This window comes from Capricornis sumatraensis, chromosome 19 (assembly GCF_032405125.1).
Source record: "Capricornis sumatraensis isolate serow.1 chromosome 19, serow.2, whole genome shotgun sequence".
Classification (NCBI taxonomy): domain Eukaryota; kingdom Metazoa; phylum Chordata; class Mammalia; order Artiodactyla; family Bovidae; genus Capricornis; species Capricornis sumatraensis.
In genome coordinates, this window is record NC_091087.1 from 22,081,369 (window position 1) to 22,097,917 (window position 16,549).

The 16,549-nt window shown below is 44.9% G+C and overlaps 1 protein-coding gene across 1 annotated transcript in view; it reads left to right on the forward strand.

The window, feature by feature from the left end:
* LOC138095465 (A-kinase anchor protein 13-like) overlaps positions 1–16,549 on the forward strand; it is a 116,644-nt gene that overhangs the window by 63,115 nt on the left and 36,980 nt on the right. Inside the window, exon 5 of the mRNA XM_068991507.1 lies at positions 16,259–16,457. Coding sequence (XP_068847608.1) covers positions 16,259–16,457 — 199 coding nt within the window. The remainder of the gene's footprint in view (positions 1–16,258; positions 16,458–16,549) is intronic.

The following is a 16,549-nucleotide window of genomic DNA, read 5'->3' on the forward strand; positions in this document are numbered from 1 at the left end:
AGCTGAGTGCCGAAGAATTGATGCTTTTGAACTGTGGTGTTGGAGAAGACTCTTGCGAGTCCCTTGGACTGCAAGGAGATCCAACCAGTCCATCCTAAAGGAGACCAGTCCTGGGTGTTCATTGGAAGGACTGATGCTGAGGCTGAAACTCCAATACTTTGGCCACCTCATGTGAAGAGTTGACTCATTGGAAAAGACCCTGATGCTGGGAGGGGTTGAGGGCAGAGGAGGAGAAGGGGACGACAGAGGATGAGATGGCTGGATGGCATCCCCGACTCGATGTACATGAGTTTGAGTGAACTCCGGGAGTTGGTGATGGACAGGGAGGCCTGGCGTGCTGTGGTTCATGGGGTCGCAAAGAGTCGGACATGACTGAACGACTGAACTGAATATAATTCTTCCTTGTATCTTTTTTTTTTTTTTGTAAACAGTAGTGGCTCAGAAAAGGTAAGATGATCTTCATAAAGTTATCTAGCCAGACCATTCTTTTAATATTCATATTAACTGTCAAGCTGTTTCTCTATTAATTTAACCATCTGAAACACTCTTGTATAGTGCATAGTGGCATTAATGAGTTTTCACAATTACTAATTATTGCGGTGTTTTACTCTTAACAGTAAATACATGTATGCTCTAATTGGTTATTAGAATTTTTGTAGCAAGAGTGTATGAGGAGATGTGCTCTTTATATACTTGATCGCTGATCACATACACGTTGGGTAGGCAATCAGCTGCTTGGCTTTAAAAAATAGCAAAGCAGAACTTGAATGCATCCCTGTTGTTTGTCATCTGTGAACCTGTTTTCCTCATCTGTGACATAGGAGGTCACAGCACGCACCTCATAGGTCTGTTCAGATTAAGTGAGAGCATGCCTGTGCAGTTCTCAGGAACTCAGCCCGTCGCTCTATTTGGACAGCGAGGAACGAAGGTGCACGGGCAGTGTGACGAACACTCAGCTTAGTGTGAACGTGACACCTCTCCGCACCACCACCCAGCTTCTAGCACGTCTTTTCTGGTCAGGTTCACCGCACAACTGCAGTGCTATCTTGTGAAACAGCAGGGAGCCGAGAGTCCTGTTTTCTTCTAGCGGTAGAGTGGTTTAGGGGTGGCTGCCTGACCGTTATCCCATAAGCAGAGTCTCCGTGCCTTTTTCTTTTTAAATGTCTAATACTCAGAAACTGCCTTCTGGTTTACTCATTAGAGCCACACCACCCCTGGCGTCCCATGGAGTCACAGTTTATTGAGCGCTTTGGGAGAACCAGATGCTATGCTGGTAACACTTTACAAAGTCAAGGTCGCTTGATCTCACAGCAAACCTAGTATTCCCACTCTATAGACAGGGAAACGGAGCTGCTGAGAAATTGAAGCATGACTAGCCCAAGATCCCACAGCTGGTACAGTCTGAGTAGGGAGTCAAACCAAGTCTGTCAGACTTTCCAACTCATGTTCTAACCATCGCCTTATAAGCTTGTGCTTTAAATTATTCAGCAGCATAGAATCTGTGCCAAATTGCTGATACAGAGTAGTTGTTCAAATGATGGGCTCTTCTTCCTTTGTGCTGTTGCCATTCGGGTCGTTAAGGGCAGATGGCTGTACTGTGTCAAAAAGGAAGGCGTATCAGTGCTAAGATTCCTAGAGAATCTGCACGTGTGTGTGAAGCATAAGTTGTCCAGTGGTGTGTTGTTAACACCTAAGGTAGTGGCTTTCTGTTCAGTTTAAGATGGATCAGTGCTCCCCATCCCTCCTCCCCCTCTCTCCTCCCCCTCTCTCCTCCCCCTCCCTCCTCCCCTTCCGCCTCCCCCCGCCCCCCCGCCCCCCGCCTCCCCTCTGCTGACGCTTGTCTTCTCTCGCTCCATCTCCGTGGAGCTGTGGTTGACGCCGTAGGACTCTCTGAGGTCTGGCACTGTGAGGGTGATGTGGTTTCATGGAAGATGTTGCAGTAACCCTCAAATACGGAACTAGGTGCTGCACTTCCTGTCAGAAGTAGACTCAGCAAAACACGCCTTTGAGGAGGCCTGACCTGGCCGTTCCTCCTCTGCTCTTAAGCCAGGACCCAAATAGGATGGGCTTGCGGTACTCGTGGTGCGTGGGCAGCCGTGAGTGAGTATCATGTTCCAAATGGGTGCACTGCCGACCTTCATTGTTTATTCTCTGCCATTTGATGGGGCCTTTTGCTGCATCTCAGCAAGTATCTTTGAGCTTCCTCCCCAAATGACTCGTGTTGTTAGTACCGGAAAAATGTTTTTCTCTGCAGTTGATTTGACAGGGTTTTACATGTGTGTTAGCATCAAACTGAACTTTCTTTTTGAGTTGCGACACACAAGCTGAGAAGGCGGAGGATGACTGGTGGTTGACAGTTGTGTAACAGCTGGAACTCTGGCAAATTAGCCGAAGTTCATTCTGGGCTTATTGAATTTTGTTGTACCACATACAGAGACCTTGAGGTTTGGAGCCAGCCATGGATTCTCCATTTGGATGATGTAACCCTTCCTCTGAGGAATGGCCTCTTAGTTTGTGCTTTTCTACAGTTGAAAACTTGCTATGGATATTATAAACATTTTGACAGAAAGTCCACTATACCTGACTGTGGTGATTTAGTCGCTAAGTTGTATCTGACTCTTGGGGCCCCATGGCCGTTGTAGCCTGCCAGACTCCTCTGTGGGATTTCCCAGGCAAGAATACTAGAGCGGGTTGCCATTTCCTTCTCCAGGGGATCTTCCCAACCCAGGGATTGAACCTGGGTCTCCTGTGTTGTAGGAAAATCCTTTACCCACTCAGCTATGAGGGAAGCCCCTACTATACCCGACATCTGACTAGATTCTGGTAAGTATTATAGTGGACTTAGAATTTTCAGAATTTGAATGTGTCCTCATAATTTGACGTGGGCTTTCCTCATGGCTCAGATGACAAAGAATCCACCTGCAGTGCAGGAGACCTGGGTTCCATCCCTAGGTCAGGAAGATCCCCTGGAGGAGGAATGGTTTCCCACTCCAGTATCCTTGCCTGGAGAGTCCCCTGGACAGCAGAGCCTGGTGGGCTACAGTCCGTGTGGTCACAGAGTCAGACATGATTCACACTAACACTTCATTTCACTTCATGATTGGACAGTGTTGGGGGGGTCTGTCTCTGTGGATAGTCTAAAGCGGTACAGAAGTTTTGGAATTAGATCTGAATTAGTACAGATTCTGGGTTGTTCACTGACTGTGGACTGGGGCAAGTTATTCCTACAGCCTCATTGTCCTCACAGGAAAAATGGGAACACAGTAGCCCGTGTGTCCGTCGTCGTGGAGAGCAGAAGTCAGCGCTGTCCACCTCATATGGCACCACTAGACTTGCCTGGTGGCTCAGATGGTAGACTCTCCCTGCGGTGGAGACCTGGGTTCGGACCCTGGGTCGGGAAGGTCCCCGGGAGGAGGGCATGGCAACGCGCCCCAGCCTGGGAAATCCCATGGACTGAGGAGCCCGGCGGGCTGTGGTCTGTGGAGTCACCAAGAGTCTGGCATAACCAAAGCTGCTACCACTAACTAACCATACTACTAGTATCACTAGTTTCGTTCTTTTCTTCCCCCTCCCCACCCCTGTCGCTTTTCTTCCAGTATGTTCTCACCCCACGTGGAAGACAGTTCTAGTTCCTGCATGAATGGCGAAGCTCTGTGAGATCTGAGCTGTGTAGAACCCTCAGACCTCGTTTCGTAACATTCCTTCATTTCTGTCGCCTTCCCTGCACAGCCACGTTGGCCTCAGCCGCGCTGGCCAGCTACTTGCCATCTCTCCGGTTCTTTGTACTTGCTGAACCCTTTGCCTCATGCATTCTGTCCCGCAGTTTCACATGCTTGCTCTTTGATGTGGTTCTGATCAATTGCTGTATCTTCTCAGACCATTTTCTGGCACCTGTCTGCAGAGCCAGTCTCTCCACTCCAAGGAATTTTCTGCCATAAGCACCTGGTTTTATTTGCTCTAAAGCACTTACGTCTAACTGTAATCATACCCCTCTACACTGTAACCTCCAGTATGGTAGGAATCTTGGCTATCTCATTTATTTGTCAATATTATTTCTCGCACCTGAAAACATAGTCGATACTGCATGAGTATGCGTGTTTGAAAAAATGTATAGCCTAGACCATCTTCTGAAAATGTATGTGTTTTTATTGTTTTTTTTTTGTTGTTGTTGTTTAAGATAATCCTGAAATAAGAACTTAAGAGTACAGAGAAGACTAAATTCCTGTAGAAATGCATTTGTAACACAGTGGCATACCACCTGTAGTGTTATCTTTTCAGTGGACTTCTGGAAGCATTTTATTTGGTATTAGAAAACAAGCAATCATATAGATCTTAATACATTTTCATATGTAGAGAAACAGTATTTTTGTAATTGCTACACATATAACCCAGTTTGCTCCTATTTAATAGGATATAGATTTTCGTTTTAAGGTTGTACAGAGTAAGGTAAAATTTTCTGTATATTTATATTGGAAATATCTTCTGGGATCTTTTTATAAGCAGACCATTTTAGAGAATATGTGCTAATATGAAAATAGTTCTATTACCTTTTTAACAGGTAATCTAAAGAAGCATTTAGCTTTTCTTTTAGCTCATTAATCCACATGAGTTACTAAAGTGCTTAGGAATAGATTGCATGGAATATATATATATATATATATTTTTTTTTTTTTAAATCATGTTTTAGCCCTCAGGCAGCCCTAACTCTGTGAAACCTTGTTTGGTTTACCTGAACTTTGTTCTCCATCTACATGTAGAACTTCAACCTTGTCACCTGGAATATTGCAAGTATTTATAATGAAAGAACTCTGAAAAACTGAGTCCTACTGTTCAGTGTATGGTAGTCCCTCAGGACCTGCCACTCATACCAATATCCATGAATGCTCAAGTCCCATAGTTGGCCATCTGTAGCTGTAACTCTGTAGCCTGTTTCAGGCAGCTGTAAATTGTGTTGTACTTCAGTGGATTTATTGAAAAATATTCGCATGTATGTGAGACCCATACAGCTCAAACCTGAGTTGTTCAGGAATCAGCTGTATCATTTTTACTATGTACTGTGATTAGCTGCCTATATTTCACATTTTATTAAAGAAAATCATGTCATTAGTGAAAGAAGCTCTTTGTGACGTGCCTGTTAAAGTAGATTTTTAGATGCTTTTGGTTTTCTAAAAATAGTTATTAAACACTGGTTGGGACCAAACTTTTAAAGAACTCTTGAATGTTCTTGAGTTAGTTTCCGGGCCTATGTGAAGTATTCCTTGGGAGAAAAGGAAATTTGTCCAGTGGGTCTGTAGCTGGTACCACATTCCGTGTTTCCATCCATGCCATGATGTTTCTTTCTGCTGCCACTGGCCTGTCTCCCCAGGGTCTGTAGATTTTGGGAATGTGAAGGGTGGTTCCTGGCAGACTGGCGGGATCGCTGCAGCTCAGCATGGGGCAGGCCCTGAATCAGGGCTGATCTGCCAGCTCTTTGCCCTGCTCCATGATGAGATCAGTATGAAGTAGATTGAGAGTATGTGTTTAGAAACTTAGTAATCTGACATGGGCTTCCCAGGTAGCACAGTGGTGAAGAATCCGCCTTCCAAGGCAGGAGATGCAAGAGATGCAGGTTCGATCTCTGGGTCAGGAAGATCTCCTGGAGGAGGAAATGGGAACCCACTCCAGTGTTCTTGCCTGAGAAATTCCAAGGGCAGAGGACCCTGGTGGGCCACAGTCCATGAGATCAAAACGAGTCGGACATGATTGAGCAGCTGAACACACACACAGTAATTAGAATAATTTATATCAGTTGAATCTGTTAAAGCTTTGGGCATAATTTTTTTGTATCTTGTAAGTTTTGTTTTTTCCAATAATTTTTAGAATTTTTATTTTTGTGATGAATAGGAAATTTTAACAAATCTGACCCTTCATAAATAGTTTGAGTTCACACCTGATGCATTTAATCTACTTATTTTGCAGTGCTATAAATCAGGGAGAGTGGATCAATGTTTTATGGTTTCTGTGTAAGTAACAGAGATTCTGGGAAAAAAGTAGAGGAGAGTTACCTGGAAAAATGTCACCTGTAGGCCGTGACCAGTCTTTATTTTGACTTCTTTTACTTGTCTGATTGCTTCTAAATAAGATTAACCATTTCATCAGTTGAATTATGAAAAGTGCTGAATAAGGGCAGTGGGACTTACAAAGATAGGCAAGATCATTAGAAGTTTGTTAGACTCAAGTATGGGTTCCTTTCTTAAATTTTCTTTTTTTAAATGACCGTAACATACTATAACAGAGAAGGCAATGGCACCCCACTCCAGTACTCTTGCCTGGAAAATCCCATGAACGGAGGAGCCTGGAAGGCTGCAGTCCATGGGGTCGCTGAGGGTTGGACACAACTGAGCAACTTCACTTTGACTTTTCACTTTCATGCACTGGAGAAGGAAATGGCAACCCACTCCAGTGTTCTTGCCTGGAGAATCCCAGGGACGGGGGAGCCTGGTGCGCTGTCGTCTATGGGGTCGCACAGAGTCGGACATGACTGAAGTGACTTAGCAGCAGCAGCAACATACTATAAAGTCACATGAACTTCATGTCTGAAGATGAGTCCTGCCCAGATTAATGAACAAAAATTAGTTTTTCTTTTTCCTGAACTGGAAAAGCTAGTCTGCAGAGTGACGACTTGTGATTAAAGTTATTGGTTTGTATAAGTAAGGCAAATAGTTTGTCTTTAGAATCATGAAATCTTCACTGTTTGAAGCCTGTTAATCAGCTGATTTAATGGTCACCATTACTCTGAAGTTTGGGATTTGTATTTAGCTCTTAATCTTTCTGTCATACTGAGTTTCAAATGCTTGTCAGAAAAAATGGATGTGTACGCCTTTCCCTCTGTTGTGAATAGATTATTTAAATCAGTAAGGTTTAAATACGTTATTTTAAATCAGCTTAAAAATACTGTTTTGTAAGCATTTCTGTCATGCTAGAAATAACATTTGTTTAATAAATAGTTAGCATTTCCATTTCCAACTTTGAATTTAATTTTAGTCAGCAGTGACAGCGTTCTCCCTTTTGAAATAATTCCCACGTGCCTGTGTCTCTCACTCCCGTTAAGTAACATCAGGCACTTTGTAGAAAAAGGACATGTGTCTGCGTGCTTAGTCATTCAGTCATGTCTGACTCTTTGCAACCCCATGGACTATAGCCCGCCAGGCTCTTCTTGTCCGTGGGATTCTCCAGGCAAGAATCCTGGAGTGGATAGCCATTCCCTTCTCCAGGGAATCTTCCTGACCCAGGGATCGAACCAGGGTTTCCTGCGTTGCAGGTGGATTGTTTACCAGCTGAACCACCAGGGAAGCCCAGACAAAGGAAATAAGTGGGTATTAAGCCAGTGGCTGTTGTGGAATAGGCAAAGGACCGTACGTTCTGTGAGCAATCAGTGGATCAACCCAAGTCATATTGAAATAGAAATCTCTCTCACTTAGCTGACCTAAGTCATCTGGGGGAGAGAGGAGGGCTGAGCAAGAGAGGATGCATTGAGCAAGGAGAGGTCAGTCCATCTGGGTTGCTTCTTGGCGGAGGATCTGTTCAAAGTGCCTGTTGTTGTCCTGGGGACAGATTAAATATGACTGTGTCAGAGTCCAAGCAGAGACTTCTGTGTTATGGTTAATTTCTCCATGTTCCCTTAAAGCAGTCTCAATGACACCTGCACTAAGCTGCCTCTGTCTTGTGACTTAGGCCAGAAGCAAGGAAGATCCCAGGGAGGGAGAATCAGCCTTTTTTAAACAATTAGGTTAGCATAACAAAATTATTCATAATGCTGCCACCGGAAGACAGGTTTATTTCATTGTCAGATATTACCTTCCACATTGCACAGAGTTTCTTACATATCCGGTTTATTTCATTGTCAGATTCTACCTTCCACATTGCATGGAGTTTCTTAAATAGTTGTAGCTGATACTCTATTATGTATTCTGATATATTTTCACTTTATGATACTTCTACCTATTTCTCTGGTCTTTCTAATTGTTTTTGAGGCTCTCTAAAGTACTTTGTTTATCATGAGTATTCAGACCATTTAATATTGAATGTTAACTTTAACCTTAAAAACCAACAGAAATTAACTAATGAATGCTGCAGTAAACTTCTTTTTTTACTTACAAATTTTTACCTCTGTTAAACTATTTCTGTAGGATAAATTCCAGGGAATAGTATGATTAGGTGATACATTACACTGGTGTGATATATTAACACGCCAGTATTCATAGCAGTCTTGCCAGCCTTAGCTATACTTTTGTTTTTTAAATGAATCAACACCTATGTGGTGTCCTTAGCTGCACATTAGAATCACATGGGGATTCTAATTGTACATTACAGTCTCCTGGGAACCTTTAAAAAATATTGATGCCTCAAGGCCTCCTTGAGACTTTTATTTTATTAGCATGAGGTGTGAACTGGACATTAGGATTTTTAAAAGCTCTCCAGGTAATTCTGAAATGCAGTTAAGATTAAGAACTTTGCTTAACATTGCATCTGAAAATTAATTCCTGAGAGTTTGTTGGATTAGGTTGGTGGCTTAAATCTGAGTAAGAAGAATCAACAAAGAAGTATCAATACCTTGATCACATCAGTAGATACTTAGATGTTAATCTAGTGTGAACTTATTATTATTTTTTTTTCACTTATCTTGGGGATGTATTAGGTCTTGATGTATACACAGCTAGTATCATGGTAGGATGTTAAAAACCATTTTTCAGGATCTTGAAAGCAGTGAAGCTAGAAAATGGAGAACTTTGGCCATTAGAGGAACACGATATTCTACAAGTCATGGAACCATGGAGCAAGAGAGCCCAAGTCGCCCCTCAAGAGTGAAAGCGACTGAGAAAAATGTCCACAAAGGTCACGGAGCACACACTGTACTCTGTGTCCATAATGCTTAGTAATCCAGAACTCACATCTCTCTAAAGCTAAGCCCTCAAAGTCCATATGTTAAAAAATATCTAGCTTGTTTCATTGGTGCAAACTAGGCAGCAGAGGTAGTTTTCTGTGGTGGTTTAGAATGTCAGCCCAAATTCCGGCTTAGCTGACTGTTAGGCACGTTATTAAATTTCTTATGGTGTTAGTTTCCTCAGCTGCCAGTCTTCTCTCACAGGGTAGTTAGAAGAATAAATCAGGTGATGTATGTAAAACACAGCTCAGCATTTGATACATTGTTGAATAATTCAGCAGTGAAGGAATGATGATGGTTGCACCCATTGCTTGTGGAAGAGAACAGGGTCCAGTATTCAGTGAGTACTTAATGCATACATCCTGGGGCTTCCCCGGTAGCTCAGCGGTAAAGAATCCACCTGCCAGTGCAGATGTGGGTTTGATCCCTGGATCGCGAAGATCCCCGGGAAGATGACATGGCCACCCCGTCCAGAATTCTTGCCTGGGAAATCCCACAGACAGAGGAGCCTCGCAGGCTGCAGTCCATGGGTTCACAAAGAGTTGGACCGGACTGAAGCAACTTAGCATACACACACCAATAGATGGATAGCATTTTATCCTTTGAAGCAATGATTTATCTGTCCCTTCAGAAAGAGTGTGTTCTTAGTGATCCCAAACCATTTGTTTACAAAGTATGTCCCTACTTTTCTGCCCTGGAGTGAAATCCCAACAAATATTGGAGTACGGGCCATGTGTTGGGAGATGGAACAGGGCAGTGCAACCCGGCCAGTCAGAAGACGGGAGGTCCTGGCCCTCCTTAGCGGTTACAGGGAGTGGAGAAGTTGTAGGACAACACGAGAGGTCTTTCATCTCTCAGAGGTGGGGGACCGCTCTGGGAGTCGAGCTGGACTCTCCGGATAAAACTCAGGGTGCCCAAGAATGGTTTGAAAACAATAGATTAACAGGATGCTTGAAAGTTTCCCATATTCACGGCGTTAGTCCTTTATATCTTGAAGTCTGTTCTGGGGCGTGGTTGAGTGTAACCCAGCGAGAGGTTCTCCGAGACCCACAGTAGCCTGTGACGCTGTCATAAGGAAGTACCGCCTGCACTGTGCCGCTCATGCCACTGGTAGTAAGCACCCTTTGCTTGGCTCGCGGTGGTGGTGTCGTGGAGATCCGTCGTGCTCCCCTCTCCCTGCAGCGTTTACACGCCTTCATCTACAGTTCTTCTTTCTCTCATTTTTATTTATTTGTTTATTTTTCCTCTCAAAGCCTCATCTGAGGCTCTGGCGCCTCTTAATCCACCAGCTGAAATAACCAGAAATTCTAATGAATTTGCGGGTGTGCCTTCTTGTCCTGCCAGACTTGATGGCATAACATCCTGATGTGTGTTTCTGAGGTAAATTTTAGATACCCAGGCGTATCCTTCTTCACCGCAGAAATACAAGGCCAAGGGTCGGGTGACTGACTCAGCGCTGCAGAATCCCACCTGCCAGCGCAGGAGACGAAGGAGACTCGGGTTCCATCCCTGGGTCAGGAAGGTCCCAGAAGGAAACAGCAACCCACTTCAGTATTCTTGCTGGGGAATCCCATGGACAGAGGAGTGTGGCAGGCTACAGTCCATGGGGTTTCAGACACACACACCCACTTCTCTGTGGCCAAAATGTCAGTGCAAACCAATGGTCAAGTCAATTACCAACAATAGGCATAGAGAGGGCTTCTAATCAGGAGAACAGGGACTAGTTACTCTATGAACAAGGGAAGTGAACTTAAACTGGGAAGAAAGCCTGTCCCTCAGAACTGAGAGCGTGGGGAGGGAGCCTCCAGCTCAACTCGGCAGGACAGCGGCCGGGGAGGCCTGGGCTCTGCCTTTCCTGCCCGCTCTTGGCCCCATCGGTAGAGCAGCTCCGTTTCTGCATGTGTTTCTGTTTGAAACTCTTCAACTACATAGAAGTGGGAAAACCAGTGTCTCGGGTGACTTGTTGCAGTTTATCTCAAGCCTCTGAGCTGGCCTTTTTCATGTGCGTCTGCTGCCCGTGTGTTGAAGACTAGGGGCTCCCAGGCCAGTGTCCACATGAAGTTAAGCAGATGACGTGGGGACCGTTTGTTTATTTGAACTGTTTGTACCACCCCTACCAGTATTTACAGCAACAGTGACTGTGTTTATACTCTGTGTTATCTCTGTTGAAATATGTATTTTTCTAGCTTGTGTCATAATTTAACTCAAAACCATTATTTTCCTCCTTAGTAATACATTAAAATGATGTTATTATTACAAGTAACAGCATTGTAAAGTCAGTTAAATGTATTTAGGGCATAATATGCCACACAGGGGTAAAACCCCCATGAGATTCTTTCTGCTTTTTGTTTCCACGGAGGTGGCAGTAACAGCATATGCCACATTGTGGTCACCGGACAGGAATCCCATGTTTGACCTTAGAACGGTATTTGTTTATCCTTGAGAAAGGTATCATGCTTATCCTGGTAGCCCTGGCGTCTAGCAGAGTGCCTGCCATTTAGTAGAAGCCCAAGTTCAGAAAGTTGACATGTGTTCAACTAAGGTGTGAGAAGAGAAAGAAAAAGCCAGAGAAAACAGTGGATGAATAGGAGGGTTCTTAAGGGCATCAAGTGAGAAAAAGTTTTTAAAAGAAGAATCAGGTCACCATTTTTAGATTCTATGAAACCCAGACTCAGTGGGGAAAAAGCCACTGGATTTGGGGGTTTATTTTGTCAATGGAGACCCATGACAGAGAAGTCTTAGAAGCCATAGGGGAGGCAATGGTGGTGGTGTTTGAGTCTGCTGGGCTTTTTTGTGACCCCATAGACTGTAGCCCGACTCTTGCCTGGAAAATCCCATGGACGGAGGACCTGGTAGGCTGCAGTCCATGGGGTCACGAAGAGTCGGGCACGACTGAGCGACTTCGCTTTCACTTTTCACTTTCACGCATTGGAGAAGGAAATGGAAACCCACTCCAGTGTTCTTGCCTGGAGGATCCCAGGGACAGGGGAGCCTGGTGGGCTGCCGTCTCTGGGGTCGCACAGAGTCGGACACGACTGAAGCGACGCAGCAGCAGCTGACTGTAGCCCACCAGGCTCCTCTGCCCACGGAATTTTCCAGGCAGTACGTTGCCACTTCCTCCTCTGGTGGATCTTCCCAACTCAAGGATCAAACGAGCATCTTCTGCACTTGGCAGGTGGATTCTTTACCACTGTGCCACCAGGCAAGCCACCAAGGGAGAGAATAGGCTCCAAATGGCAAAGCCTTTAATTGTTTAAAGGGCCAGTGGGGAGGCAGAAGGGAAGGAATGGCAGTGGGCGTTGTGTGCAGATTAGAGGGGTTACAGCGGTGATTCTCAACACCAGCATTACTGGTAGTCTGGGGCCTGATGACTCTGTGTTGTACCATAGGGCGTGGTCCCGTGCCTCGGAGGGCAGCCGCCGCAGCCCCAGGGGGACAGTGAGAAACGCCTGCAGACAGTGTCAGATGTCCCCTGGGGGCTTGGTGCAGTGGGGTCGAGACTGCTGCTGGCACACCCACTTGGCTGCTTTCTCTCCTCTGCTCCGTTGTCTGCTGGGGTGTTCATGGCACTTGCAGGCAGATAGGGAAGGAACTGCTCCAGGAACAGGTGGGAAGCTACGGGCATCCAGGGGGCGATGCCTGAATTGGTTACCAGAGGGCAGTTGATAGGGGAACAGGGCAAACCCACCATTGAGAGAGGTGCCCTGAAGTTAGAAGAGCTGAGCAGACGTGTTTGATGTGGACTTAGTTCATGTTAGTTCATGGCCTTGAACTTCTCACTCTGAAGAGAGAAAAGATCACCTGAGGATGAAGTAGATGAGGTTAATGTTGGGTCTTTGAGGGAATTACAGAACATTTTGGTAACCCTTGTGGGGATGGATTAACGCACATGAGTAAAAAGAGATCCGGAGCAGCAGTGAGGCCTGGCCGAATAGGGACTTTAAAAAATTACTTACAACATTAACTAAAATCCTAGAGGGGAGGACTTCCCTGGTGACTCATTGGATAAGAATCCACGGGCACAGGAGGCGCAAGTTCAGTTCCTCGTCTGGGAAGATCCCACAGGCCACAGAGCAGCTAAGCCCGCATGCCGTAGCCACTGGTCCTCGCCCTGGAGCCCAGGGGCCTTGACTGCTGGAGTCGTTTTTGCGCCTAGAGCCCGTGCTCTGCAACAGGAGACACCACCACCGTGAGAAACCTGTGCACCGCAGCTACAGGAAGCCCATGCAAAAGCAACAAACACCCAGCACAGCCAAAAGTAAAAAGGAAAGAAAAAGTAAAACAAAAATCCCGGAGAAGAAATAAACCTATGACCCAACCACTGTAACACTGTTTTAATTTGTGCACTTCACTGTTTATACTCAATGCTTTTTGCCTTTTTTATTTTGCTGAATATAGATTTCATTGTTACTGAACTGTTACTTGAGTTACAGTTAATGACTAGAGAATAGTCTGTAGGGCTTCCCTAGTGGCTCAGTGGTACAAAGAATCCACCTGCCAATGCAGGAGAGACTCAGGAGTCATGGGTTTGATCCCTGGGTTGGAAAGATCCCCTGGAGGAGGAAATGGCTACCCAAGTATTCTTGCCTGGAAAATTCCCTGGACAGAGGAGCCTGACGGGCTACAGTCTGTGGGGTTGCAAAGAGTCAGATGCAACTGAGTGGCTTTCCCTTATAAGGCTAGCACACAGGTGCAGATATTTTCTTTAATTAATCAGATGGCCCTCTAGTTACTGGCTTGGTTAGGTCGTGTCCACTTCTTAGTAACATTTGTCCTTAATGCTGTAGCACAGCTTCATGGAGCCTTGCTGGATTTTATTTGTGGATCCAGTAAAGGCTTCATACAGTGCCGAGTGCAGATCAGGAAACGTGTTGGCCTCAGGGTCGCTTCACTGAGGTTCTCCCTGACCCACCACATTTAAAACTGCAAACCCATCTCTGCTTCATTTTTTCTACCACCCCTGCTGTCTCCAGAACACTGGGTGTTTTATCTTGATTGCTCCTATCTCCCTTGCTAAGTCCACAGACTCCCACAGGTGGGACAAGGATTTGGGGTCGGTTGACCGGCCCAGAGAGTACTGGCATGTAAATACTTGCTGGGTGGTGGGGTTGACCCAGATGGACAGGCTAGGCGAGCTTGAAGAGTGTCCACAGCTGCACATATTCATGGAAGCCAGTGGGAGGGTAATTGCACTTACTAGTACTTGGTTTCCAGGTGGGCGCAAAAGCAGCAGCAGTCCGCGTGGCTGATGAACTGGGAGATGGTAGGGTTAGCGCTGATGGCAGCCGGTGTGTGCTCCTCTGGCAGGAGAGTGTGGGAGAGGTGGGAGGCAAGCAGACTGTGGTTCCAGCAGGGAATGTCCCAGGGTTTCCTTACTACAAAAGAAGCAGTTTGAGAATTAACAGTGGCATGGTTGGTAGAAAATGCCGTTTTGCCAGGAATGGACTGTATCGCAGTTTAATTGCCTCTGCCTTGGCCAGCAGCCCCCTCTTGGCTTGCTGTGTGTTTGATTCACACCGTATGGCACTGTATAAGTTAAGTTGTGTTTTCAAGGATTTTTTTTTTCCTGATTGGAGCAAGGCTGTATGTGGTAATCTGAGTAAGCAGGTATGCCCATCAGGCCTGAGTTACGCAGGGCTAGTGACACTGTCACCTCAGCCTGGGTGGTGCAGTGGTGAAGAGCCTGCCTGCCAATACAGGAGACGCAAGAGACACAGGTTCGATCCCCAGGTTGGGAAGGTTCCTCTGGAGAAGGGCATGGCAACCCACCTCAGTATTATCACCTGGAAAATCCCATGGACAGAGGAGCCTTGCGGGCTACAGTCCTTGGAGTCTCAAAGAGTTGGACGTACTAACACTCTTACTTGGTAAATGTGTAAGATATTTAGCATGGCATATTTTAAGCAACTGCTAGGAGTCTTGCTTGAGTATGGAAATTGTAATAGTTTTCTTTTGGAACAGCCTTAATTGTCACCTTCAGCCAGTATATGGCTCTCCAGTTTGTTACAGATTTTCTACTGTAACATAGTTTTAGTTTTCAAATTCCATGTATTCCCTGTTGAATTGTTAAGGACGGACAGGTATGATTTAGTGGACGAAACACTGGATTGACAGTTGAAGTAATGTTTCCCTCTCATATTTGTCAGTAAGTGACATATCTTAATTCGTTCGTTTCTTCCTTTTTAAAACATGATAGTGACCCCCAACACCACTTTCTGCCTTCTTGCAGAATCTCTGGGACACTTTTGTCAACATACTGGTTTATTGGAACCATGTAAAGAGATTTCATGTTTTGAGATCTATCCCAGAAATGCCTTTTGTCTTACCTATGCCTTTTTCGGCTTTATTTGAATATTGATTTATCTGCAATGATTTGAGTTGAGCTGAGTTGGTCATCTTTTAAATTTAAAAAGTTATAATTTATGTTATTGGAACCAAGTGCTTTATTTAAAATAGGATTTGATAATTATATTGACAAGTATAGTATGATAAGACGTAGTATTTTTCTCTATATAGTTTTGACTTTGAGAATTTTGAGGATACATCCTCCACTTGTTTTTAACAAAAATTGGACTGACCTTGCATAGATTGGAGCGATTAATTTCTTCCCTTCTAAGTAAAATTGACCACAATTAGCATGTGCTGTAACCCATTTCAAGACAAATGCTTAGGAAGACTTGCTTTTTTTCTCTTTTGGAAAACCAGAGGAAAACCATTCTCCTTACATTGTTCCTCATTGTTTGTGAGCATAATACTAACTCTCTCAGGATCCCAGTCTTCTCTTTATCTTGATCAAAGAACATCCTTAGGAAGGAATCCTGCATTTTCCATTTAGCCCATTTGTGACTTCTTGTGAAGTTACGTGTCTGAATTACCTAGGAACTGTGCAAACCAACTTTCTGGAGCAGAGCCTCAAAGAGCAGTGAGGTTAGAAAGTTTACATAAGAGTTAGAGAATTTAACCTATGCCTGAGAGGCTGACTATATGTGTATATTATATTAGTATGTTTTTATATATTAATATATGTATTACAGTGTATTCGCGTGTTTTATATAGAGAATGTACATATGTATTGGGATTTCCCATGTGGTGCTAATAGTGAAGAACCCGCCTGCCAGCGCAGGAGACCTAAGAGATGTGGGTTCAGTCTCTGGGTCTAGAAGATCCCCTGGAGAAGAAAAGGGCAACCCACTCCAGTATTCTTGCCTGGTGAACTCCATGGACAGAGGAGCCTGGCAGGCTGTAGTCTCTGGGATTGCAAAGACTCAGACACAGCTGAGTGACTGAGCACACACATGCATATGTATCCCTTAACCAGCATTTGCTTCTTTCCAGGGAGGGTGCTGGAGAACCAGACTCCTGGAGCAGTTTGTCCTATGAAATCCCTTACGGAGACTGTTCTGTGAGGCATCACCGAGAGCTGGACGTCTATATGCTGACCTCCGAGTCTGAACCACACCAAGAGCCCCCACTACCTGGAGACAGTTGCACTGGACATATTTTTAAACTTATGAACATCCAACAACAGCTAATGGTGAGGAAGAAAATTTCCATTTTGAGTCTTTGGTACCCTCACCCCTTCCCCCAGTGAACTTTGCCATAATTAGAACATAGCCGTGCGTCCCT